This window comes from Festucalex cinctus, chromosome 12, assembly GCF_051991245.1.
Source record: "Festucalex cinctus isolate MCC-2025b chromosome 12, RoL_Fcin_1.0, whole genome shotgun sequence".
Taxonomy (NCBI): Eukaryota; Metazoa; Chordata; class Actinopteri; order Syngnathiformes; family Syngnathidae; genus Festucalex; species Festucalex cinctus.
The window spans coordinates 4,514,840-4,540,886 of record NC_135422.1 but is presented as its reverse complement, the minus strand read 5'-3'; the positions used below and the strand labels follow the sequence as shown (position 1 = coordinate 4,540,886).

The 26,047-nt window shown below is 41.9% G+C and overlaps 1 protein-coding gene across 6 annotated transcripts in view; it reads right to left on the bottom strand.

Moving 5' to 3' along the window:
• Positions 1-6,372: 6,372 nt before the first annotated feature.
• The window catches only part of bmf1 (BCL2 modifying factor 1), a 43,643-nt gene continuing 23,968 nt past the window's right edge, over positions 6,373-26,047 (bottom strand). The window contains exons 3-8 of one of the 6 annotated variants that reach the window (XM_077539160.1): positions 24,620-25,033; positions 24,048-24,112; positions 23,443-23,570; positions 20,664-20,860; positions 19,047-19,246; positions 6,373-11,799 (exon numbers count right to left, since the gene is read on the bottom strand). In XM_077539160.1, coding sequence (XP_077395286.1) covers positions 11,680-11,799; positions 19,047-19,246; positions 20,664-20,835 — 492 coding nt within the window. In that variant the 5' untranslated portion in view covers positions 20,836-20,860; positions 23,443-23,570; positions 24,048-24,112; positions 24,620-25,033 and the 3' untranslated portion in view covers positions 6,373-11,679. Of the gene's footprint in view, positions 11,800-19,046; positions 19,247-20,663; positions 20,861-22,357; positions 22,508-23,442; positions 25,034-26,047 lie in introns of those variants that run through there. The other 5 variants (XM_077539158.1, XM_077539159.1, XM_077539161.1 and 2 more) reach the window with 5 other exon arrangements.

Below are 26,047 nucleotides of genomic sequence, written 5' to 3'. Positions count from 1 at the left end.
ACATTGAACCCCATTAAGGGGTTTCAACACGTTTAGTAGCAGTGAAATCTAAAAGGGAGAGCAAAATAAAAGTTGGGGCTTGCCTGAGGGAGGAAGGGAGGCAAACTCCGACTTTGTTTACTGCCATGCAAACTCGAGTCCTCAGGCTGCCCCGGTTGCATGTGCAATTGTTTGAGATGAGCTGGCTGCTTGCCAGCGCTGGAGTAAATCAGCACTGTCAGTCAGCAACAACAGCCTGCGAGAAGGGGGGGGGGGGGGGGGGGGGGGGGCAGATCATGTAAGGATGGTGGTGATGGTGGTGGGTTGTTTCCAAACTTTGCTGTGTGTTTGTGTATGTGATAGACATACAGATAGTGAGCAAGTAGAGAAAAAAAGAGGAGGGGGAGAAAGAGTAGCTGAAAGTTGGGGGATGGAAGAAAACGTCAAGAGAGAGAAAGAAAAGGAGGGAAGGACCTGGTCTGTTGTGAAACATGAGCTCGGAAAAAAAAAAAAAAAAAAAAAAAAAAAAAAACCCTCAGCGTTTAACACTCTACCCAATGTTTTTGCAGTTGTTAGTGTTCCTTCGGCGGACCATTGCGTGAGACACACACACACGCACCAACCTAATTGTCCCGGCGCCCCACCCCGGTAACGCTGCTTGTTTTTCTACCTCTTCCTCATCCCCCTACGCCGTTATCGAGGTGAGGCGCGCGAACCTGACAGACAGCCCGCCTCGTGCCTTTGGCGTCCCGCCAGGCCGCCGGCCTCAAACGGGGCCCCGCTTGTGTACCTCGTACGTGCCACCGCCGCTGCGAGGACAATGCGTCAGGAAGAGCGGGCACCAAGTGAGCTCGTCTCTCATTACCGCACACCTCAGGCCTCGGCGGAGCTGAGGGCTTCTCATGTGTCCTCAGGAAACCACGCCGGCTGCGTATTTTTATCTCCGCTACAGGAACCTTTTTTTTTTTTTTTCCTTCCCTGCCAATTAGTTCTCGACAATGACCCCGCTTGTTTACGTAGTCTCTACTGAGTGACATCTCCCTGATAATTAGGCCGGGCTTGTGTCTCTCGCAGCTACATGCCAAGTGCGTGATTTTCTTTCTTTTCAGCGTGGGGAGACAGCTGCCCACTGTGTGCAGGCTTACAGGGTGTATGGCTTAATTGGCTCCAAATGGCTGTGTATGAGTATGAAAAGTGATAGAGCTGGAATACAAGAGGGGTGAACAATAGCCAGCAGGAGACAGAGAAGACAAGTTCAGCAGGTTCATAAGCGGTACTCTGAGGATTTAAATCCCTCCCCTTGACCACAGGATACAAGAGTTTGTGAGTCAGAGATTTCTGTATGTGTGCGTGCGTTTGCGTGTGTGTGTCACAGCTGTGAGGCTGCGAGTGACTGCTGCTCAACAAAGCACCGAGCAAAGCCGGCCTACTCTTGGTAAACAAAGGGGGAACTCACAGTGGTGTATAGTGATTGCCCAACCTCCCCTTCGCACAGCAAGTAAGGAAAAGAGCCGGTGGAGCGCAGAGGATTAAAAAAGCAAGAAGCAGTTAAGATGAAGTTTTCATAGTGAGGAGAAAACTCATTACTAAAGTGGCACTACACTGCCCGTTAGATCAATCCATTGGTCTAGTGATTGAATCTTGATATTACCAGAGGTAGGCATTCCATCAGTACTGAATGTCAATCAGTACGTCAATGACGGACGCTCGTTTTTTCTGAAGAATGATTTTTTTTTTAAATGACGGACTAAGCACTGACGTACGTGTGTTTTCATCCATCGGTGTAATCGCCACGAACCGAGTCAATCAGTCCATCAGTATTGACGGAAGGCCTACCTTTGTCTGTTAATCCTAAAAAAAGAAATGAAACTGATGATGACAGAAGGGTTCCGAGGCAGTTGACGAATGACGGACCAGCAAAATATTGTAAATTGCCCACCTCTGGGTATAGCCCTCAACGCATCAGTACATTGGCATCTGTTGATCCATCCATACACCCACTAGACTAAACTGTCCACGGCGCTAATCTTACGGTTACAGTTATGGTTAAGTGCCTTCGGTAGCTCCAGCTGTGTTATCCACCTTCTTGTTACGACATTTTCACAATAGCAATGATAGCACTGACCCAAGCTGGCTTTAGAGTTTGTCCATCCTGTGGGACAACAATTGGGACGCAGTCTACACATCGCAAACCGAACCGGAACCAAAGCTGATGTGCAAAAACACTCCCGCCTCTTCCGTGGTATATACCCCATACTAACCTCTTGTACATGGCCAAAAAATACCTCCCTCCAGGATTAGGCATTGTCTCAAGCACTGTTTCTCAGCTCCGGTCCTCGAATATCCTTATCCAGCCTGCTTTCCATGCCTCTCTCAGAAAACACACCTGAGGATCGTTATCAGGCTTCATGCAAGCTTGCTGATTAGCTAATCGATTGAAACACCTGTGCGGCTTTGGGAGACATGGAAAACAGGCTGGATAGGGGTGCTTGAGGACTGCGGTTAAATATTACTGGTCTACAGGACAGACAAATGAGTTTTCAATCTCTCTCCAGAAGTTTAAGACCGAAACATCTGTGACATCCCTGATGGAGTTCCAGCATGCCGATGACAACTGTGTGGCACCCACCTTATAAGACTAAAACAGATATCCTGAACACCTTCAACCACGCCTACACCCTTCTCCCATTAACCCAAAAAAAAGACCCAGATCCTGTACCAGCTAAGGTTTGGGGACTGGGTCGCACCTGCATCTACCACCTTCACAGTCCACGACAAAGTCCTGGAGAACGTGGACCACTTCCCATATATTGGAAGCCACCTCTCATCCAATGTTGACATCCAAGATAGAGTCCAGTACCAACTGGATTATGCCAGAGGTTGCCGTGAAACCCGTGTCCTTCAAGACAGACATCCGGACGGACACAAAAATGGCAGTCTACAGGGCTGTCGTGCTTCTGAAGCTATTCTACACCTCAGAGACATGGCCACTGGAAAAGGTCTACCAACACTGCATGCGGAGGATCTTGGGAATCTTCTGGGGAGACTATCGCAACAACCTCAGCATCGTTCACAAGGCAAAGACCACAAGCCTTGAAGCCATCATCATGAAGAACCAGTCGAGATGGAGTAGCCACTTCGTCAGGATGCCAAACTTACACCTACCGAAACAAACATTCTAAGGTCAGCTCAAAGAAAGGAAGCACAGTTGAGGAGGCCAGAAGAAAAGATACAAGGATCTTCTGAACGCCATTCTGAAACAAGTGCAACATCATCGTAAACACGTGGGCGACCTCAGCTCAGGACAGGTCAAGCCGTAAGCAGACCATCGCAGAAGGAACGTCTAGCTCTGAAGTCACTGATTGATTGCAAAGTACTGTACAAAGAGCTGTTAGTTTGACAAAATTCTGAGGCTTCTTTAGGTTCAAATACATGTCTATGATTCATGCTTTGGCTGCAATTAACTTTTAGTCACATAATACAAACAGAGTCCATCTGTGTGTGGAGTCTGTGGACTCATGGATCCATTAGATTTCTGCTCTAGCCATCCATCAAGCTCTATCCATTGGGCAATTACTAAGATCTTAATCTAACCCGGGTATAGACCACCTTTCACCTTAGTTCAGCTCCAAAACAGACCCTGAACAGCACAAGCGATATAGGAAAAGCATGGATGGTTTTGGTTTTGCTTGTGTTGGCAGCTCCACGATGGAAGATGCCATCTTAATGGACTGACCTAATGAGAGACTGCGCCATCCAGCATCTGGAACGCGGGCAAACCCACTTTGACTCATCTTGCTTCGACAGTCACAGAGGGTGAACTTAATTAAAAGTCAGTAATTCCTCACACATTAAACGTAACTGGCAGTATTTTCATTTTTTCAGAGGAGCCAGATCTTCTTCAATAAGTTGTCATTTGAAGTAGTTGAGTTCAATAGTTGAGCCTGCAAGTGATCATTACGTGATTGTCTGCAGGTGGTAGTGTTAGGAACTACTTGAGAAGTTCTCCTGGCTAGGGGGTTGGTGATGAGATGGGGGGTGTCAACTCAGCGACTTCTGGTGCAGAGCAGGTGCTGAGGTGCATGTCAACGCCACTTTGCTGTTATTCTCTCGCTCTCACGCAGCCGCCTCGTTCACTTAGCATCCCGTATCTCTTGAGCTTCCAGCAAGTTGAAGCTGTGCTTGGATTTGTTGCTCTTTAGCCCCAACAGAAACCCGCCAAGCAGAGTCAGGCAAGTAGGAGTTAAGCTGCCGTGTTTTGATTGACTTTGCAGACATAAACAAGAGCCGCACTTGTGTGTGACCCCTGAGCCTGACCCCAGAGATAGAGCTTCTCTAATGGGTGTCTCTTTCAGCAGGAGGCCAGTCCAGTGGAACAGAGGAGCCATTGTTTGAGCCTGGGGAAGCCAATTCTCTCCCTATTAAAGAGCCCAGCCTGGAGGAGAGGCGCATTGGGGCCATGAAGCTCCGTAAACAGCCAGGCGGACCGCGAACATCCTTAGCACCATGTCACATCTTGTCTCTGATACAAGCGAAATCAAGCAGATATGACACGTGTCCTACATTCCTTCACTTAAAACACCCAAGACGGGATTAGGAGGGGAACACTGGTTTACACTAAGCCAAGGACGACTGAGGAAATGAGCTGTTTTTCTCTCTTCTCTAACCACATCCTGCGCTTATGTTTGTGTTAAAGGGCTGCAGACAAGAGTGTTTTTTCTTCCACCCCTAGCAAGTGGCCAAACAGGTGAGTCAGGTATCAGCGAAGCGTGAAACTGTACCTGGCATGTATGACAATGCGAGTGCCACGTGTCTGCCCTGAGGTTACGGACTGGAAGATATAGCAGCATGCTTGAAAGCAAAACAAAAATAACAATACTGAGCACAATTAAAGATCTAAAGTGGCTCCATTTTAAATGACATTATGTTTACATGCAGTCAATAACCATTTGAAAAGCCAGATATTGAGAACAGTTGAGTTTCGAAAGGCAACGTAAACGCGCAAAAACCGAAATATGCTCTTATTCGATTACCCCTTTTCTAACCTGGATGTTTGGCCATATAAACGCTATCGGTGTACCCCTTTTGAACGGAACACTGATTTGTGTTTGCAAGAAATCTTGGTCTGCGCGGCAGCCATCTTACGTTGCCACTCGCTAAGTGAGCCTAACTTGAGGACATTGATTTTGCCGCAGCGTTTTCACGATATTTCTGTCTCAATTCCGATTTGTTTTCAAATCTGACTTGGGTCACTTTGAGGGGTGCGCTGATCACAATTTTACGTCCTATCACCGATCCAGAATTTAAAAAAAAAAAAGTCTGACTTGCCGATCCAGATTTTTTTCATAAGCAGCATTCACCTTCAGTGTTCCAAACTTGTTTTATTGGAAAACATTAAGTAAAATCTGTGAAATAATACAAATGGGTTTCTTTAACTGCACATGAAGTTATCTCAAATTTAAATAAACTTTTATATTTGACTTTATTTAATCATACTTAAAACATGAAGCATAGAACCACACTTTTGGGAAACGGCAATCTCCAACCACGGTGATCAACACATTATCAGATATTAACACCTCATTGTCACTTCAATCTGACCAATATTTATGAAGATTTTTGATGGGCTACATTGGCTCTCATAATGTTGTGGCCGGTCTTGTCAAATCTCTATACTAATTGACTTAAAACACTTGGAGAAGAGTGCACTCTTGGGGTGGACATTCACCAGTGATAAGCTGTAGAGTTTCATGTTTATGTGTGTCAGGAGTAATCAATCACACTCATGCCTTGAGGGCATCCATGCTGTGGTGTAACTAATCTGTATAAGCTCAGCAGCCTCTCTGCCTTAATGCAGTGTGAGGTAACGCTCATTGGCTCCATGCATGGGCTTACTCTGTTGTCATGCAACACTTGCCTGTGTACGTGCGCAAGGGCGGGCAACAGATATCGGAGAGGTTTGGAAGCCCCGCTGCGCTCGCTAAATTAACGACCTAACAGCGGGAGAGATGTGATGAGGGCAGACCCTGCCAAATGCTTGGCCAGCCTCACAGGCCTTGTTACCTACAAACACGGAGTTCATCCATCTGGGGCTCAGTTTTTGGATAACAGTACATATGACATTTGCTACAGGTATCCAATTTCGTTTTTCGAGTTGACACCTTCTCGAGGGCAAACACTCGCGACGGAGTTCAACTCAACCGAGAAAGGAATGATCAGTTCTCACCCTCTCTCTGAATTCATGTATATGTTTATTTTATATATTGTATTGCTTTTTTTTTTTTTTTTTTTTGCATGTCTGAACTTCAGATTGCACGTTTTAAAGAAGAACAATGATCTTGCAAAGGCACACATTTCACATTCAGAAATACAGAAAGACTCAACCCCACTGGGCACGTTCAATAAAATTTTATTGGAAAAAAAAAAAAGTACCAATAAACAACAGGAAATCCAGAAAAAAAGATTTGTAGAGCAAAGCTCCATATGTACAGCATATTGCACTACATAACACATTGTCTTTACTTCCATAATATATGAACAACCAAGAAAAAAACAAAACAAAACATATAAACACAAAATGAGTGCACAGTAGAGTCTCGAAAACACACAGTCAATGTTTACAAAAATGCTACATTTTCGCTGGGTCTCCTTTCTTGGTATACAGAGAGTGTGTGATAATCAAGACTTCATTTGAAACTGAGCAGTTAAAGGCATATTCCAGGGTTTTACAAACACATGTACACTCCATCGGGTCCGAAAAGAAGGGCAACGCAACGCGCTAAATCAACAACAGTCAATTGTTTTGGTTTGCTTTACACGCTGCAAAGAGCTGTGCAAGGAATGTTGAGAAAAAGAAAAAGAAAAAAAAAGCCCTTGATATCATGGAGTAAGGATCCTACTTTATCAAAATCAAATCCTCATAAAAACTGACAATTTTCTGTTAAGAAAATACATTTTTAAAAAGTTACGAAAGAACGTGAAGAAGGAATCTTATAAAAAAAAAAAAAAATCAAAAAACTTCCTCGAAAACTTCAAATTTATATAAAGTGGACTACAAAATTGAAAGACACTGACGGTTTCCGTAAAATACAATGGCCCCCCTCACACGGGGGGGCGGTTGGGTCGCTCCACTCTCGAGTGCAGCGCGGGAACGCCATCGCAACAAAACAGATTGTTTCCCTTTCCAATGAATCAAACGTTTGGGCCACCATGGCCAATGCGCAGCCAGACAGCTGACGTGACACAACATGAACAATCCAAACAATTGCAAACTGTACATCATATATGAACACACAACACGTTAAGGGACCCATGGGATCTACAGAAACAAAAGTACTTTCCAGTGCATGTTGATTACAACTCATTGATCAAGATTGCGGGAATTGAACGCATAAACCAACACCCTGTGTCTTCACGGAACATGAATCAAACTCGTTTTTTTAAGCTCTGATGTTTCATTAGCGATGGATGACCTTTCATTCGGGGCAGCGACGTGCCGTTATAATTATTACACAAATTAATAACTACATCGAAGCCGCTGCTTTGCTCAACCACACGTGGAGAATCTGCTGAATTGAGCGGGAATGAAAAATGTTTGAACTGGGCCCATCCCTAGGAAATCACCAGCTTTAACATTCCGCCCTTGATCTATTTTTCGAGGATCAAACAAGCTCCTCGGGATTGAAAGGCCATTGGACGAGGTTTTGTCCTACAGAGGAGGCGGAGCTGCTGTCGTCAATAAGGCAAACGATATTCAAGTTGAAAGGCAAGATGTATAATCGAATCAACTTGAGCCAAGGTCCAAGTCTGGTTTTAATTGAAACTGTGATTTTTTTTGGGTGACAGAGTCGGTTACTTTCGTCCGTTTTGTACAAAGCTAATTTTAAACTAAACTGCTCTTCATGACAGACTACAACTATCACAACTTGAAATTAGTGAAAGACTTGTAGCACCCTATAATCTAATAATTTCCTGAAAATGTATTAAAGCTTTCACTTAACTCGATCAAAAATGTAATAAAACCAAGTAATGTAATAATTTTACCAAATACAATTTAAAATATTGACTGATATTTTAATAACACTTTTATGATAATGTAATAACATCACATTACTGGGAGGTTAGTTACATTTTTAGATGTGTCAATAATTTTAATAATAATTTTACCAAATACAATTAAAAATACTGATATTGTAATAACACTTTTATGACTATGTAATAACATTACTGGGGGTTAATTACATTTTCAGGTGTCTTATTTTTCCGTCAAAACTGATAATGTAAAGTAAGCAGATAATGTTTTTATTTGCATCCAAAGTTCACATCTTGTGTTTTGAACATTCACAGTAAAAACTGGAGTAGAAAAAGTTTGGTGCTAAATATTTCAGAGTTGATTTCTACACCCAAAGTGTATTTTTAACACTGTCGGATTTAAATGGAGGTCAGTGTTGGAGTTATTTGACATTTAGTGTGATACCAAATCTGCAGAGCATTAATCAATTAAGCTCCGCCCACTTAATTGCTCTGCCACAAAGACTTCGAGGATATGAAAATACATATGGCTGGCGTCCTAAGTCAAAATTTGGTCAAATTTAATCTTTTCATAAAGTTGAGTTGAGTTGATATGATATAATAATGTAATGAGGTATTACACGATCGTAAACATGTTATTACAGTATCAGTCAGGATTTTTTTTAAATTAAAATATATGATTGGGTTTTAATACATTTTTGATTGAATTTAAGTGCAAATTGTATGACATTTTCAAGCGTGATTACATTTTCAGGAAATTAATACATTGGCTGCTACAAGGATAACAAGAAGTGATCGCACGCGCGAGTGTATACAGTAGAAAAGGGCAAATATACAAACAGAAAAAAAAAGAAAATAAATAATAGGAACAAATAAATTACATGAACGAACAATAGGTGTGTCTTAAAGGAGCAGTACAAAGGAGGACGTGAGAGCCAGAGGTGGGACGGGGCGCTACGTGGACTGGCTCAGCATTGAGGATCCGCAGGAAACTACAACCACATTCAGTGCACGTCACACGCCTCCTTTCCTAACGACACGCTCGGTAGCCCCCCGTCACCGCCTCCCAAACAGTCAGTCGGCCTCCGACTCCTTGGTCAAAAATGTACCTTTGCGTGGACGAACGCGGAGGAAGAGAGACGCAAGAGACCAGGTTTCGTCGTGGGTGGCAACACTGCTCTTTGTCTGACCTTGTGAGCGATTCTCAAGGTCACCAGTGGCCCACAAAGCCTTGTCCCTGAGAATGTGCGGATTACAAGAGGAATCGATTCATGATGCAGTGATCAACTTGACACATTGTTTAGGAGCAAGTAATTACAGACACCTGATGCGTAAATGCTCCGCGGGTCCAAAAGTTGGCCTGTGTTCATTAATGGGAAAAATACAAATAAAAAATCTTCGACAGTGTCTTCAAAACATTGTGACTAACTATACAGTCGTGAATGGTGGTGGTGCGGAATAAAACTGCCTCACATCTGGATCTGAGCACCAAAGACAATACAAAAGGGGGTATTAAACCCTTGAAAGATGCCTGAGAGGATTTTGCTTCACCCCGTTTAGTGTGGAAAACGACGAGACATTTTCTCATCAGCCCACATCCCAGACAACCGATTGAAAAGGGGGATGTTGCGATCATCGGCTAAGTGGAAAGCTTCGCGTACAGTAAGACCGGGCTTGGTTAGGTGGGAGGAAGTCTTAAAGGGTGTGCTAGTGCAAAAACAGTGGATCCACAGCTCCACTTCAAGGGCATGGAGGTCTGCAAGTAACACGGACAGAACAAAGCAGAAATAGAGGGGAGGGATTTGATGCTCTCACGGAATACGCAATTGGCTTGACCACTGTTGTCATTTAGTGCACTTAGGGTAAAGGACCTTCCCAAACTTTTCCCATGAATTTGGAGGAATAGTAGTATGGAGAATTACAATTTAGAGAAGTCTAGAAAGAAAACATCTATTGTATGTGGCAAATACTTTTGTTCATACAGGGTTAGACGGCGTAGACTTTTTGGCTGCTGGAACCATGCCTAAATATTGGCGCAGGTCGTATAAATTTGAACACTTTGAATCACTGTAGAAATCAATTCACTGAGCGCATTATTATTATCTTCATCATCATCATCTTTATTGCCTGATCGTGGAGGTTTGCTTTCAGTTCCTTTTAAATGCACTTTGTGGCATCAGTGTCTGCTCCCGCCATGTCAATTTGTAAGGGAATGAGAGGAGACACTTCCATTGGAGCCAAATCAAGTCGATTGCGTGTTTAACTGTGCCGAGCTGCGTGCATCTGCGAAAATACCAAAACTTGGTCTAACCTGCCTTCGCATAGATTTAGACTGCGCCTCGTGCCAGACCTGTGCTGTGCACAAGAAATTGAGCCCAAAATTCGTATTCCTTGCAATCTGAAAAGTTCTTTTTTTTTTTTTTTTAGAGAGAGAGAGGTTTGGTTGACGAGTGAGCAATATTAAGTTATGTAGCATGAGCGTAGTTGAACTAAATATTTGTCTTGGTGAGGAGACATCATGTACAGAAACAGTGTCAATGTTATTGCAAATGACTGAATACACAGTAAATTCTGTAGTGTAAATTTGACTCTATTTAGAATAAATTTGACTCTCCATAGGGACCAAATAGTCTCAGTTACAGCGTAAACTAAGATTTACACTAGGAACAGAGTTAAAAAAAAAATGGAAAAACTAAAACAAAACTCACTCAAGGGTTGAGGTTCGAAATCGTGACCTTCAGCTTGGGAGACTACCACACGACCACCTAAGCTATGCCCCTCCTACTGTTTGCTTTTCTCCAAGAGACCAAATACATCATTTTTGGTCTGTTGGAGTTAGGAAGATTCCATGCAATCATGGAATCGACATGAGCGATATACTAAGCAGAAAGCAAGAGCTACGTGGCTCAGGCTGTCTCCCAACCTGAAGGTTGCGAGTTCGTTCCTACCTTGAGTCACTTTTATTTTTTTCCAATTCTTTATTTTACTCGCTTCCAAGTGTAAATATTACTCTAAAACGGAGTCTATTTGGTCCCTATCTAAATATCAAATGTCAAATTTACTGAATTTATTGTGTAAGAGGGGGAAATGACAAGCTAAAAACATATTAAAAGAAGATAAATGTAACCATTAACTGAGGTGCAAAACGCTATTTTTTTCCTGATAAGGAGCCTCTTTGGAAATTATAAATCAACTTGAGTGATTACCTGGAAAAACTTCACAAAGGTTTAAAAAAACAACAACAAACAAACAATCAAACAAAAAAACACGCCACATTTCCTTTTGTTTTCTAACCATCGTGTAAAATTCTTTCAATACTCTTTATGGCAGAAAACATTGAATAAGGCATTCCCAGGGTCTGTGGAGGTCATCAAAAATTGCCAAGTGCAAAAAATGGAACTAATGAACTGTACAAAACTACTACACCACGATTATCGCAAAATATGAACAATGTCCTGTTTGAGGAATCTCTGGGCATCATGGCATCTTCTTGAAAAGAAAAAAACCCTTGTATAAAAGTCGCGTGTCTCCGTCCCGCGGTGACCTTTTGAAACCCTTCCTGTGCCACCACTCGCCGCCGACAGACCCGTGTTAAGATTTGACAGTGCCTTCGGGCGTCCGCTTCCTCGTGAAGATGATTAAAACGGACGCGAGGGGGGGAAGGCCGCCTCACCTCCGTCTCGCTCCGCCTCGTCCGGCCAAGAAGAAGGCCCTGTCGAAGAGCAGGCCCAGCACGGCCGTGGCCAGGCGCCACCACGGCAGCCCCCGGATCCTTTGGTTTCGATGATACTGCAACAACAAACAGAGACCAACGTTGGCGGGGCGTCGAGTGAAACGCAATCAAAAAGCGTTATAAATAGGCAGGGGGTAATAAACATAGATTTGTGTTTGCTGAATGAACACAATGAAAAGGTTACAGCGGCTAAAAACGAAAGCACATGCTGAAATGATGATGATATTTTCACAGCGGTCTTCTTTACCAAACTGCAAATCCTCCCCGAGACGGCCTTCTTCAGCAGATATTCCCAGTCCTGCTGTAAATGCGTCCACACTTTTTTTTTTGTTATCTTTCTGGCCAAAAAAAGCAGCAGTGACGAGGGAGGGGGAGACGCTCAGTTTTTGTGAGCCAATTGGACTGTGCGCGATTAGCGGCATAATACTATCTCAGCCATTGAGTAGCTGAGATAAGATAATTGCGCCAAATGGGATTAGGGAGTTCTTGATGAGAGGCAGGGAGCCTCTGGGAAAGACGTCTCAGCACGCGAGCGGTACAGTAGCAGACCGGCGGCTCATCTCTGGACAAAAGGCAGACGCCGCCACGTCTGATAATGCAAAGGCCGTTTAAGACTCAAAAGGGTTGTAAACAAGAGTTCAAGTGGCGGGATTCTTAGAGCACTTGGGCGTAATTTGATTTTGCTAACAAAAAGTCATAAAATTTACCTCTAAAGTTGGACAAGTTCGTTAAACTGCAAATGATAAGTGGTTCAGATAATGTGTGGATGGATGTTCAACGCTGAGGCAGCCATTTTGCCTTCTGTACTGCCATTTGCTGTCAACAGAAAATGACATCACAGTTGCTCAGGTAACAACCAATCAGAACTCAAGCAACTGTCACGACATTTTTAGTCAATAGCAAGTGACAAAATGGCCACCTCCTGAGATGGATAAAATCATATTCCACAAATAGGTAATGGTAACAGTTAGCTGCATGCTAGCCAGTAGCCACTAAGAGACTTCTGCCGTATCATACGACGGTGTAATTAATTAGCGGTTTCTTAGCGTCCTAAATTAGCAATTCAATGTGAGTTCGGGATAGCTTTGTGTTGATGTTGGTCGCCACTTAAATGTCAATCAAAACTACCAACGTCGAAGCGAGCCATCATGCCACAACGTGAGCCACTTCCAAAGTAAAACGTCTACTAAGGCTATTTTCAATGCCATCAATGTAAACAAACTTTATTTTGAAGTTAGCCTGAACATTAGCAGTGTGTTACGTTGAGTATGTTTCAGCTTCCTTGACATGTCTAAATGGTGTCCACTGTGAATGCACACTTTGTTGTTGTTTCCCCCCCCACCAAACAATTCGCGGGTCGAACTGTGGGCCTGATCCGAACCGACCAAGGATCAACGCTGATCCGTTGCACCACTACTTTTCCACAAAAGTGCCATCTCTTGACTATTGTTTATAATCTTCAGTTTGTTTATCTGATTTATCCTGATTGTTTATCTGGTTTCTGTATAAAACAAAACCTGTGAGCAGCCAAGAAGTAGCACTAAGGTCATCTCCATTGTTTATATATTGGAGTGTTAAGGTTAGCTGACTTGCAACCAAGATGTTTACATTTATTGCAAACTATTACTCGCCTGTTGTTCAAGTAAAAAAAGAAATAAATGAAAAGAAGAGAATTTTGGAAGTGTTGTGAGTTCTGCCCTGTGTCTCTGTAGCCATGTGTGGGGGTACTTTCAAGAATCTTGCAGTTGATGAGGTCACTCTGACACATCGGTGCTAACATGTCTGTGCTTGGTAAACTTTGGTTTTGCTTTTATAACAGCGTGCAACAAAAGTCGGCAGTTATTTAGCCGAGGGAACAAAATGAAGAAATCGACTGCACTGACGTACAGAAGTAATATAAACACATGCTAGCGCAACAGACAATAAAAAAACAATTGGGCGCTAAATCCTGCTTACGTCCGAATCAAAACATCTTGTACATGACTCAGCATGTTAACTATTAATGATTCACTTGTTGCATCAATCAGCATAAAACGTCCATGTGTAAAATCAAGATTAAAGCCAGACTTACAGTACAATGAGCGGAATACCGTAAAGCAATGGTTCTTAAACTGGGTTTGATCGAACCCAAGGGATTTGGTGAGTCTGTCTCAGAGGTTCGAGCATGAAAAAGAAAGTAGTCGGACGAATATGTGCAATATGAATTAAATGCACATGTATAAACGGAACGTATGGTGTTCCACAGGGTTCAATTCTGGGGCCTCTGCTATTTTCATTGGAACTGCTTCTCCTGGCTTCCATTTTAAGAAAACAAGGTGGTTGTTATAAAGTGCTCTATAAATATAGAGTTGAGTGATGGGAGTCAACGTACTAACTGCATGATTTGTGCTGAGCAATTGTAGTCCAGCACAAATAGCTATCAAGCAAAACTAAAGGAACACTTCCATCTTAAAGATAAGTGTATTGAGATGAATGATATAGGTGAGTCAAACCTTTATCACACTGCAAAAGTGTGTTTACTAAAAACCAGACGAGTAGAAATTCATCTTGACTTTTACGCTTTACTCCATCAAGTTGAAAGAGTGACACTGAGACAGACAGAATGGAAGAGGCTTGTCAAAACTTCCAAATAACTCATGCCACCAACTGTCAAAACTGCTCTAATTTTAGCTGGCAACAGCGCACCAGAGTTTAGCCAGATGCTCGGTGTCGTCACTCCAACGCCGCACTGATGTACTTTATCAGTGTCCCGTGTGGGCTGTCGATCAGACCAGCTGCTCAAAAGCTCGCCCTTATCTCTGCAGCAAAGCAGGCCCGCCTCCGAGCAAGAACAAACTCTCATCAGGGAGGAGACGATGTGAGTCAAAGAAAAATAAACTTCATGACGTCGGATGCTAACTATCAACAAAAAAGCAGCACAAGTAGATATCCAAGTCACCTTGGTGTGTTTTTATTTCTTCGCTTTTGCAAAGTGCTGAAACAGCACAGATAAAGTCTCACACACGCACACAAGGCAATATTCAAACCAGCTTTCAACACCTCCTATCAAAAGCAACAGGAGTCATCGGTGTGTTAAAAAAAAAAAAAATACGGGATGAAACCCGACTCTGCTCCTTGCCCTGTGCAAGCTGGAGCCGTCTTCCTGCCATTGTGACTGTCATTATCGCTATGTCTCAAATGGCCGAGCGGCTAATGTTGGCAATCCTCTGGGGACTCGAGTGTCCCCTCTAGCCCTCTCTGACAGAAGAGCAATTTATCTGTCAGCATCCTCCGGCACTCCTTGGCTACCTAATCCCTGCTTTTGCCAAGGGGCCCGCCAACTCCCACGGAGGACCCTCACAGCCACAAGGCTCCCCGATCCATCAAACAGATGGCAGTCCAAGCACTTGGACGGCTTAGGGACAAGTGTCTGTACTGAATAACTGCAATCACCCACTGACAGGAATGAAAATGGATGAACACTAACACTATTATTGAGTGAGGTGAGTTTTTTTTTCCTCTTTCACGGGCAGATAGTGAGAAGTGAGAAATAGCAAAAAGCTGATAAACAACTTGTGTTCGTGTACGAGCACGTGCAGGCTCAATGAAACTAATTGCACAACTGCACCACAGAGTTGGAAAACCAATTACTGAGGCTGCACACATTCAAAACCACACACATACACATACAACCTGGAGGTATGTGGTTCTCTTCTCTAATTAATCACACTAATTCCCTCATTCTGCCCACTGAGCAGCAACATTCCCATTTAAAAGGCCTAGTCCTGTCAGCCTGTCACGACCAAATCCTTTTAAAATCAATTATCCTATTGATTATTCCATCAAGTAATAAAGTTGACTTGAGTGGTATAAGTACTCATAATTTATCTGTTAATAAACACCAACAAAATTAGCACATGCTAAACGGTTAGCAATCGCGATTAGCATTAGCACGCTAGCGATTACCACTTCAGGCAAACAAATCCAACGACCATTTAGTTTGCACACAGATCATTATATCTACATTACACGTGTAATAGTGTCTTAAAATAAACTTACAACCAATGCTTCAACATTATTACATGATTAAACAAGGGGAGCGCTAGCTGTTAGCTACATTAGGTCAATAACTTCCTGTTCCTGACTTCTTCTGGGAACGTTTTAGTGCATGACTGCCCTCCATTGGTTAAGAGATGAACATTGAGTAGCAGTTTATATTTTGGAATAATTACAGCCCACGTGATTTTTAGGATGTTCCCTGTGTTTTGGGCAAGCTAAATGTGGTGTATTGTCGTTAATAAAAACCCATGAACTACTAAGTCAGCAAGCGTTTTAAAGTAAACAAATAACATCTTCCATTCAGCCATTAGACGGTGCACTAAGAAAAAAAGCCTGTGTATAAAACATGGAAAATTGAAGTCGACCTATTCATAAAGTCCACTTATCCGACTTGGTCGACTTTTTTCTCCAGTCCTAGCCTAAGCCCTAGTCAGAATGCGTGAGTCATTGCTGAGCTGCAGCGGTGTTAATAACTGCTGCTTGATTCGCACATAAGAAAATGTCAAACTGATTTACACCTCATAAAAATCGGATGTGGAAAGAGGAAGAGGTTTCAAATTGGTTGATATTGTGTAACCTCTATTTGAACACAATCCATTCGCTACATTTTTCGGACCTTAAAGCTGCTCAATGCAGAAAATGACATTTCAAACCACTACTGCCACATGTGGCCAAAACATGAAACTGCATGCTCCCTTCTTCACATACACAATGCATGCATAACGTCACATTTGCAGGGGGCTGGAAATTTGAACTCGAATCCAGACTGACAATTGTGAATAGCTAAGGTGTTAATCTGCTAATTAGAAGATGCTTGAGTCATAAATTGTCAAATTAAAGGCAAATTTCTCCATGAAGCAGCTTTAAAACTTTGACGTGTCCTAGTTTTAACTTTAAACAAAACACAAAAGGTGCAGAGTTCCCAAGGTCAGCAACATCTCTTATAAGTTAACTGACTTTTTTTCCCCCATTATTTATTTATTTAGTCTGGAGAGTGCATGTTAAAGAACAAGATATGGGACTCATACATATAAACGCACCATATTGTAGCATGCATTGAAATAAATGGTTCTATAAGGTGAATGTAGTTTTAAATTGATATTTTATTGGACGTCAGATTTTTTTGAAAATACTAACGTGTAGCAAATTATGGATGAAAATATTTTAAAATAGACCCGTTCAGTAATATTGAGCCTACTAATTTGGTGTACCCAAGTCCGAAAACTACGGTACCCTATTGACACAGTCCCATCGTTTAAAATGCAAACAAAACGCACAAAAAGCCTTCTGAGGTCTCATGAGAATTGCTGACAGAAGCTTTTGTGTGACTTTTTGGTTATATTTTTCTCAAAACCGTTGGTCTGATGTCAAATTTGACAAGCTCTGGAGCGTTTGAATTATAAGGTAGCACTGTACTTGGTAATTTGAGGTTAATTTCTCCACCTCACAACCTCAGTGACTGTAATACAACCTCCCCCACCCCTTCACCCCAGCCCACATGTGTGTAGACGTCTTATTATGGTTTCTCAGCTGACCACTCCTCGCCCAGTAAAAGGGGCTGACTGGAGACTCCCTGGAACCGCAGCTGCTCCCCTCGGACTCACGCGTTGGGTTTCAGGTTACGTGTTTACGCGCTCCCGCCACTTCTGCTTTTTTTGTGCGTTCAAACATACCATTAACCAGTTGTGCAACACAACACTCGCGCTTTGCAAAAGAAACCTGTGCACAGTTTTACAACCCAGCACATAAAATATATATTAAAAAAAGTGATGTTGTGCGGCGCTCTGTGACTCTGTGGACGGTGTCACCCTGACCACAGCGCAGTGTGCTTGCTGAGGCCAAGCATCCTCTATACGACTTGCCGACAGAGAAAACAGGAGAGGGGAGAGTGATAAACAGGAAGAGGAGGCAGGGGAGGGCTTGGTGAGGTGGGGGAAGGGTTGCCCTGGTTCAGCTCGTCTTTGGCTTGGGAGGGAGGGGGGAGCATACGCACACAAGCATGTGCAGCGTCTCCAAAACAAATATGGAGCTAACACAATAAAGGAGAGCAAACTTTTGACCCAACATACTGTAATTCTTTACAGTAAGTGTTGGATTTTGAAAAATAAACTGTGCTCCTAAATGGTAGAAACTTCCAAAGATATTTCATCTTGCTGATGGTAGCATTACAATGCCATAACTTACTCTGAGTTACTCGGGGTACATCTTAATAGTTGTTATGTAAGATTAGAGATGTTTGATGCCACTTTTTTTTTTTCCAGATTGATACCACGTTAAGTACTCAACTCTGAAGTAGTCCCCAATACCAATAACAAGTACCGATACTAGTACTTTTGATGCATAAAATCCCCCACACACACTGTAAGAAAAGAAAAAAATAATGACAGTTTTTAAGAAAAACCTAAAAGACCTATCAGAATATAGTATTTTTCCTTAAAAAAAAAAACAAAAAACAACTTCCCGCCATTGCAAGTACCGACACCTTGTAATAAGGCTGGGTATCAGCCCGACATCTTGTATCGGCATTCGCCCATCCCTAGGTAAGCTAACATCAGATAAATTACATGGCATCAGACTAAAGAAGTATAAAAAGCTCTAAATACCTAATAATATCTAAAATTTCAACTGAGCTTGAATATTAACATTTCTTACTGCTCAGCTCTTGTATTTCTTCTAACTCAAATGTGCAGAAGTATCTAATGAAGAGGCAAGGGAGTGTATTTTGTAGGGATGAGTAAGTACCAATACCTGGCAAGAAATGAGAAATTAGAAGAATTCATGCAATTTTAAGGAAAAAATGCTTTAAAAGCTTTTCCTTTTTATTTTCATTTGGGAGATTTTATGTATTAAAAGAACTAGTGGTATCGTTACTTGGTATCGATGGCTACTCAAGAGTTGAGTAGAGACAAAACAGGCCAAAACCTCATAAGTCACAATTGATGTTTTTCAAAAATCTATACTTTTGGTCAATACACAGGTGTGGGTGTCCATTTCACAAATTATTGACCTATCTAAAATGATAGCTTATTCTCTTTGACGATGCAATATTAATGGCTGAACAAAAATGCCGTTTTTGGTTTCTCGTGAAAAGTCAGGACGTACAAGGTTTTGGCCCGACACCAACATTATGTATTTTGCCAACTTAGCTTTTGTTCACTCAAAAGAGAGTAGTTGACGTACTATATATATTTTTTCATCCATTCAATTCAATCAAAGGTCTCTGCTTAACACAGTGTTATCTGTGTTTGTGTTGTCTCCTCCTCACCAGCTGTAAGTGATCCCGATGAAACTGGTCTCCAATCAGCTGGAGTTTCTGACCGATGCAGGCCTCTATGCTGCGTGCCGCCGGCTGCGGATGCTGCTGGCGTTGCCTCTCCATCCCGTCTTCGCTTTCTTGCAGTCTGTCCTCCGGCTCCCCGACAAGTTCAAAGTGGGCCGGGAAGTGCAATCGAAAACCTGCGTTACCTGTTGAAGAGCCGAGGTTTGGTCTTAGAACGTGTTAACGTGACACCTGATGGCCTTTTCTTTTGTGTGTGCGTGTGATGATGATAGAGCAGGCGGCAAGTCAGTCTGCAAGGCTTCAAACGGAACTTTCACAGCTGCTGTATTTTCTCCTGAGCCAATCACAGTGAGCCATTTTACGGTGTTAAAAGTCACGCTCACCTAATGTGGTGTAAAGTCGGTATCTATCGTCACTACGGAGCAACCCAGCAATGATTACATGTACACAGTATATGGTGCCATTGAAACTTCGCTGCCACTGATAATCAGTTACAGCCTACTCACACAGGTAGTCAGTCGCCCCTGTCATGTCCGCTCAGTCACAATGACAGCCTGGCGCCTTTTGAATAGCAAAGCAGCTGGGTACACTCCACGCGCGCCATAAAAGCTCGCCGTGATCACGACTATCAGGCGCCGCAGGTCACGTCAGCGCAACAACACACTTTCCCATTTCTCACATTCAAGCATCACGCTTGCTTTTACAACTGTCTCACACGCACGGGGGAACGTTCCCCTCGCAGTTCCTCGTTAGTAATTAGTAGGGATAGACTGATTATCGGCCGAGCTGATTATCCGTGACGATATTCTACATTTTGACGAATATCGGCATCAGCCTTTAAAAAAAAAAAAAAATAAGACTGACGATAATAGATCAATTTAAAACTAACTTCAGGGAACTACTCATTTAAATGTTTATTTATTATTTTTATTATTATTATTTCTCTTTTTCTTCTTATTTAATTTTACTTTTTTTTTAATAGATATTTTTATGTGATTTAAATTTTAGATGCTGCTGACTGCAAAGCTCTGCGCCGATATTTTGCATGTTCACGGAAAAAAAAAAAACTGGCGGCAGATAATAGTTCAATATAAAACTGTTAATTTCAGGGAATCTCATTTAAATTTATATTTATTATTATTATATGCTTATACCATTGAACCTTTCTGCAACTTCTGTTTTAATTAGAAACAAGATAAATTAAAATTTTATATTTGAAATATTTTGTAATTTTTGAAAACTATTTACTTTGGAAACAATAGGTTGCTTTTCACATGTTTTTTTTTTTTTTTTTTTAAAGAAATGCTGATTACCCTGGGAAGGAGCGCCTTAAACTGTTTTAATTTTAAACAAGGATGGTATTGTCTAAGATTTAAAAATAAATAAATTAAAAAAAAAACCTTCAATATTTTGCTTATTGCTGAACAATTTTTCAGATAAATTTGTTGTTTTTTGTTTTTTGTTTTTTAACGCCAACATTTTTCCTTTTAGTGAAAGTAAATATGAGCTTGAAATATCGGTGATCGGCCTCTTTGAAGACTAATAATCGCTACTGGCCCTTTAAAAAAAAAAAAAGCGACCTAGTGATTAGCTCCGACTCACCGTAGAAGAGTGGTCTTGGCTCCTCTGCGACTCCACAGGGCAGCATGCCGTTGTTCGATGCCAGGACGGGGCCAGGTGTCTGTGTAGCCCGCTCCTCACACTTTATCTCCTTGAATGTGGTGCGCCAGCAGTGGGGATCTGGCTCAAACACATCATCCTCCTCATCCTCCATGCGGGGACACTACACGATGAGCACACTAGAAGGTTAAATGGGGGAAAGAGAGGGAAATATGAGATGAGACGGAGCCCACAATGAGGACACACAGCAATTTGCTGATTGTATCAGACGTCTTCCTAATACACATAAGCACACTAGACAACCTGTCTGGTTTATAATGTGTGTTCTCCAATCAATAAAACCACAATGGACAAGCTGGGCAAGAGATGAGGCTTCCCTCTGTGGCAAGATGATAGTTTTGTTCCTTTCACTGTTTAAACCACACAGCTCACTGTGGTCAAAGATTGGCTTCTGAGGTAAATGTATGATTTAAGGTTTATTTGTGTTCATGCTAACCTGGCCATAACTTCTAACACTCCTGCACATAAGTCAGTGTACATTTAACACAACACACACAAACACTGATACAAAATCTGCCGCCAAAAGGCAAAATGCTATTCTCCAGTAACATTATGATTCATTGCACTCAACCCTGAGTCAGATCAAAATACGGGTGAAATACAAGTTGCATCACCAGCTAATCCCCCAGTCAACATGGAGTTGTAATACAGGGTTAGACTACTACCACACCGCCAAATTAGGGTTCACAGAAAAAGAGTAATGACAGTCTTGGTGGAAAATGTTCAATCTCTCTACTCTGGCCTGTCAGCTTGCCAACTCTCTGACATGAAGATTTAATTTCTTCACCCCACACAAGCAGACTTAACATGCTAAACCTTTTGATATACTCTACAGTATATACTGTGTGCCTTCACAATCAACACTGAGTAAAGCCACTCCAGGCTTTGTTAAACAAACATATTACAAGGACCATAGAGGACTCGGATGAGCCAGGAAAAAAAACTTCCAGATAACCTGAGTTGCTCTTTGCACTGCAGTGAGCAGTATTTGTGTCATGGCTCCCCCTGCCGTAACACAATGCAGCCAAAGGAAGGCGATGGGGGTTGTGCACTTTATTTGTACTCTCGAGACTCGATCACATCAAGACGGTCATTATCAAATGAAAATACAATTATTAAGTTGACAGATATATTAAGCTATGGAATTATAACTCGACTCGGGTGAGAAATAGCATGACATTAGAAATAATCACACACACATAATTATATTAAAGTAAAACATTCTGAACACAATAATAATAATAACCCACAAAAATTAAAGTGCACATTTCAAGCGACAACTCTCTTTTTAAGAAAAGAGCCTTGTTGTAAACGTTGGGCAGTTAAATGCTACTTCGTTTTTAACAATGATACAATTCTAATAAATGTGATAAAAATAAAACACTATATTTATATATACTTGTAGTTATAGTTTGTGCACGTTCTTATTTATTCAGAAAATCAAGTGACGTGTATTGTAATCTTGGTTTCTGTTTCGACACGATTTTAGGAGTAAATTGAGTTCAACAGGATAAATGTACAAGTATTTTGGTGCTAAATTACGTAAAAGCCGGCTTGCGGTCCGTTAAAAAAAAGGGGGGGGGGGGGGCGCTTTAAGTGTATTAATCGGAACTTACCCGTTACACAAGCTTCCTTGTTATTGCGCAGATGGGGGAAACAAAAACATGAACCGACGTTAATATCCTGCCAGGTCACCCAAGTTTAGCCCGTATCTCCGCCACGACAAGTTCCATTCTGTGGGGAAAACTGCTACAAGCCGATTTCATTTCGCCGACGTCAGCTGCAAAACTAAACTCCGCCGCCGGGGCGTGGCTCTTCAACTTGGTAAATAAGCCCTCTTAAAGACGCACGTATTTACGTCGGTCATCTCCTGTGGGCCCGAGCCGGGACGCAGCCCTTCCCTTTAAGAGTGCCTCGCCGTAACCAATCGTCGAGTTTGTTGTGATCCCGCCTCCTCCATCGCGTCTTCAGACACGTGGACGGGAAATTCCCACTCTCACGCGAGCTCTTGCACGCTTCTACTACTGTGCAGTGCTCTTCTCGTCTGGTCCCAAACATGCACTTGAGTGTGCTGCTGCTGCTGCTTTAGTTGCCGACGCCTCCATTGTGCCCTAAGCAAAACATGACGTTTTTGTCTACTATGTCTGCCAATATTATGGATTATTGATCACTTATTGCTGCAATACAATAACGGGTATATTTACAAAACATTTGCAGCTAAATGAAATCAAGGAGTAATAAAATGGACGAAAAAAAAATAAAAATACAAATCCAGCCTGCATTTATGGTAATGGTAATAGCAAGCACTGAATATTAAAATGCAGTTTTATGCAGTTGCATGTTTTATATTTTGGCCTTAACTGAGTATAATAATCTTATAGTTAAATGCACATTATTCTGTATTCTACAAGATTGTGCAAGTTTACCTAATGTGGCCACAATTGCATTCTGACATTTAACCAACAATCTCACTGTGCAGTCAAGTATTGTTGTGCAGATCAGGTGTTGCTGATCACCCCTCCCCACAGGACGAGCACTGATCAATAACCCTGTGGCCCAGCTGGTCCTCTCACCCTCAGCATTCTCCCACAGACCCTTCCCCCAACTCCCCTGCCCTTCATCTATGTCGCCCCCCCACCACCAGAGCTGTGTGAGAAGTCATGGGTCCCTTCTTCCTCTGTGTTTCTCGTGTTGGACATACCGTGAGATTTGTTACTTTGATCCTCCTGCCGTCCAGCCAGAATGGGTGGATGCAATGTGGGAAGAGAGGATTGGATCGCGTGTCCGCTGAGATATTGGAAAGATGATCACTTCTTGCCTGAGTGGTCACTGTAAACAAGAAAAGATGTGCAAGCATGAGTTGCAGCTTCCCTTTGTTGTGCTCGAGCACAACAAAGGACAGCTGACTGTCAAGAAAACACGTCAATTTACTAGAGTGAATTTGGCTTTTCAGTAGCACAGTTAATTTATCATAAAACACATAAAATATTCTTTATTATTATCATCTACAATTATAATTCTCTATAATATTATCATCTACGAAAGCATTCCACAATGGTCGCAAAAGCTAAGACAGTATTGTCAACCTAGTTTGGAGGCTAACAATTAGCCATTTAAACAAAACAAGCTAGCTAGCTAGCCAAACAAGCAAAACAAAATTAACATATACATTTGTTGGACAAAATTAATATTTTTTTCCAGGTCATACCACATGTATAAATATGATTGCTACCTACTAAAAGGGTCAAATGTTTATTTTATTATTATTATTTTATATTGTTTACATAGTTATGAGCCTGTACAAACCTGATAGCTTCTTCCATGGTTTCTTGACTGTCTTGTGGATTATACAAACTCCTGTCTTTAAATGTCTTTCAAAATAAATAAAAAAGTCTGAAATTGGTTGTTTCATTTTGGTCGCACCACATGTTAATGAATAAAATTGGCATCATCAGACAAGCTTAGCCATTACAGTAAAGAAAATAAAAAGATGGGCATTTACGTAGCACTCGCCTTCTTTTCAGTGTTTTATGACAGTTAAGAATGTGAGCATTTGACTTCCGTGATACATTAGACCAAATCAAATCAAATCACGCAATACATTGACGTTAGTAAACAAATCACAATAAACCAAACATGATTAATTCATCACACATTTGACTCTTTAGCATTTGGCAGTTGCTGCCAAGAGCATTGGCTGCAACTGCAACTCAATACATCATCCATTAATAATAAACATACACTAGATGAAGTCCTTGCACTTCTTAACATGATATAAATAGACTCAGTTGTTGTGTTTTTGACAGCGACCGCTTTGAAAACACTGAAATCTACTAACACATATTTAATAATAAATAGCTGTGACCATACCAACACACTTTTTGACACGTGCTTTTATGGGAGAGCGCCACATCGCACAAACGGGTTCACGTGGACGTCCGAGATCCCTGGGAGAGAGCAGTTTATGTTACATCAGAGCGTTGTTTCCCAACAGCTACGCTTGCACAAAACACACATGGCTGCACAATCACACGCCCTACTTCCCCTGTAACCTCAAAAGCGTATTCTCCCTCACGACATCTCCGTCTCGATGCGGGCACGTGCATCGCACACGTGCGCCATTCCAAAACAAAGCGGCAATCCTGCCTGGAAACTGGAAAGCGGGGATTTCATTTGCGGGTATTGCGCGAGCTCTGCCGCGACCATGGCAACCGCATCCCGACTGCGGGTCTGTTAGATGAGACGTGCGTGGCACACTGACCCAATGGCAGAGATCGCACTGGAGCAGTGACCTGATAACAACAAGGGGGGGGTGTTTTGACATTATGAGTAAAACAAAAAAAAAACACTGCGGTAATCTATTTCCTTGTGTTTATTTTCCAACATATTCAAGAATATCACACGATCAGGGTGAACCAAGTGAAATTAGCAACAAAGAAGGCGACCATGTCTTAATCTTTGTTTCCACGTTTGCACTCACTGACTCGAAGATCCATATACAGTAAGCATAAATGTTAAAGCTCTTACGGGATTTGGTTTGTTATTGTGTCATCAGTGATCTGCTGTTTTAAGCCTATTAACTGCTGCAACTTTAAGACTTTGACATGCAAGGCTCGTGCGTGACATACTGTGTTTATTACTTGTATTTAGCAACAGTCTGGAGTGGTTGCTGACTAAATTGGAGCTTAAAAAGAGTAGTCTGCACCCCCTCTCGGGTCTTCTCAGGTGAAGACGGCGTGAATAATAAAGTCGCGGGGGAGTTGAGTCTTTTTGGTTTCTTTTTGTTGAGGAGCACGGCCTAGTTATGAAGCAACGCCACCTGATCTGAGCCTTGTAACTGAGAAGGCTAGCCGGCCAACTGTGTGTGTGTGTGTGCCTGGTCACCATCCATCCCTGTATGGCCAAATGAGCCCCTCTCAAGTAGCTTTTTCGGGGTGGGAACTCAATCACGTCATTCCATATTGCTTTGAAGTAGGTCCATTTGTGCCCAGCTAGTTTCCTGAGGTTGACATCCTTTGCTCATTATCTTAAAAGTGTACCTCCAGCTGCCCATTTCAAGGTATATAAACGGTTGTGTTTCCTATAACGGTTTCAAAAATATTACAATTTTATTTTCATGTAATTTTAAGATTTTTATTTATTTTTATACAAAACTTGAACCATATTTTCGGAAAATGGCGTATATTTTGTGATAATAATTTATTGTAACTTTAGAAATACAACCTCTGTCTCAATTTTAAGAAATATTTAGGCAACTACGTGCCTATATTTGAATTCTATTGTCAATATATTGACACTTTAAGAGT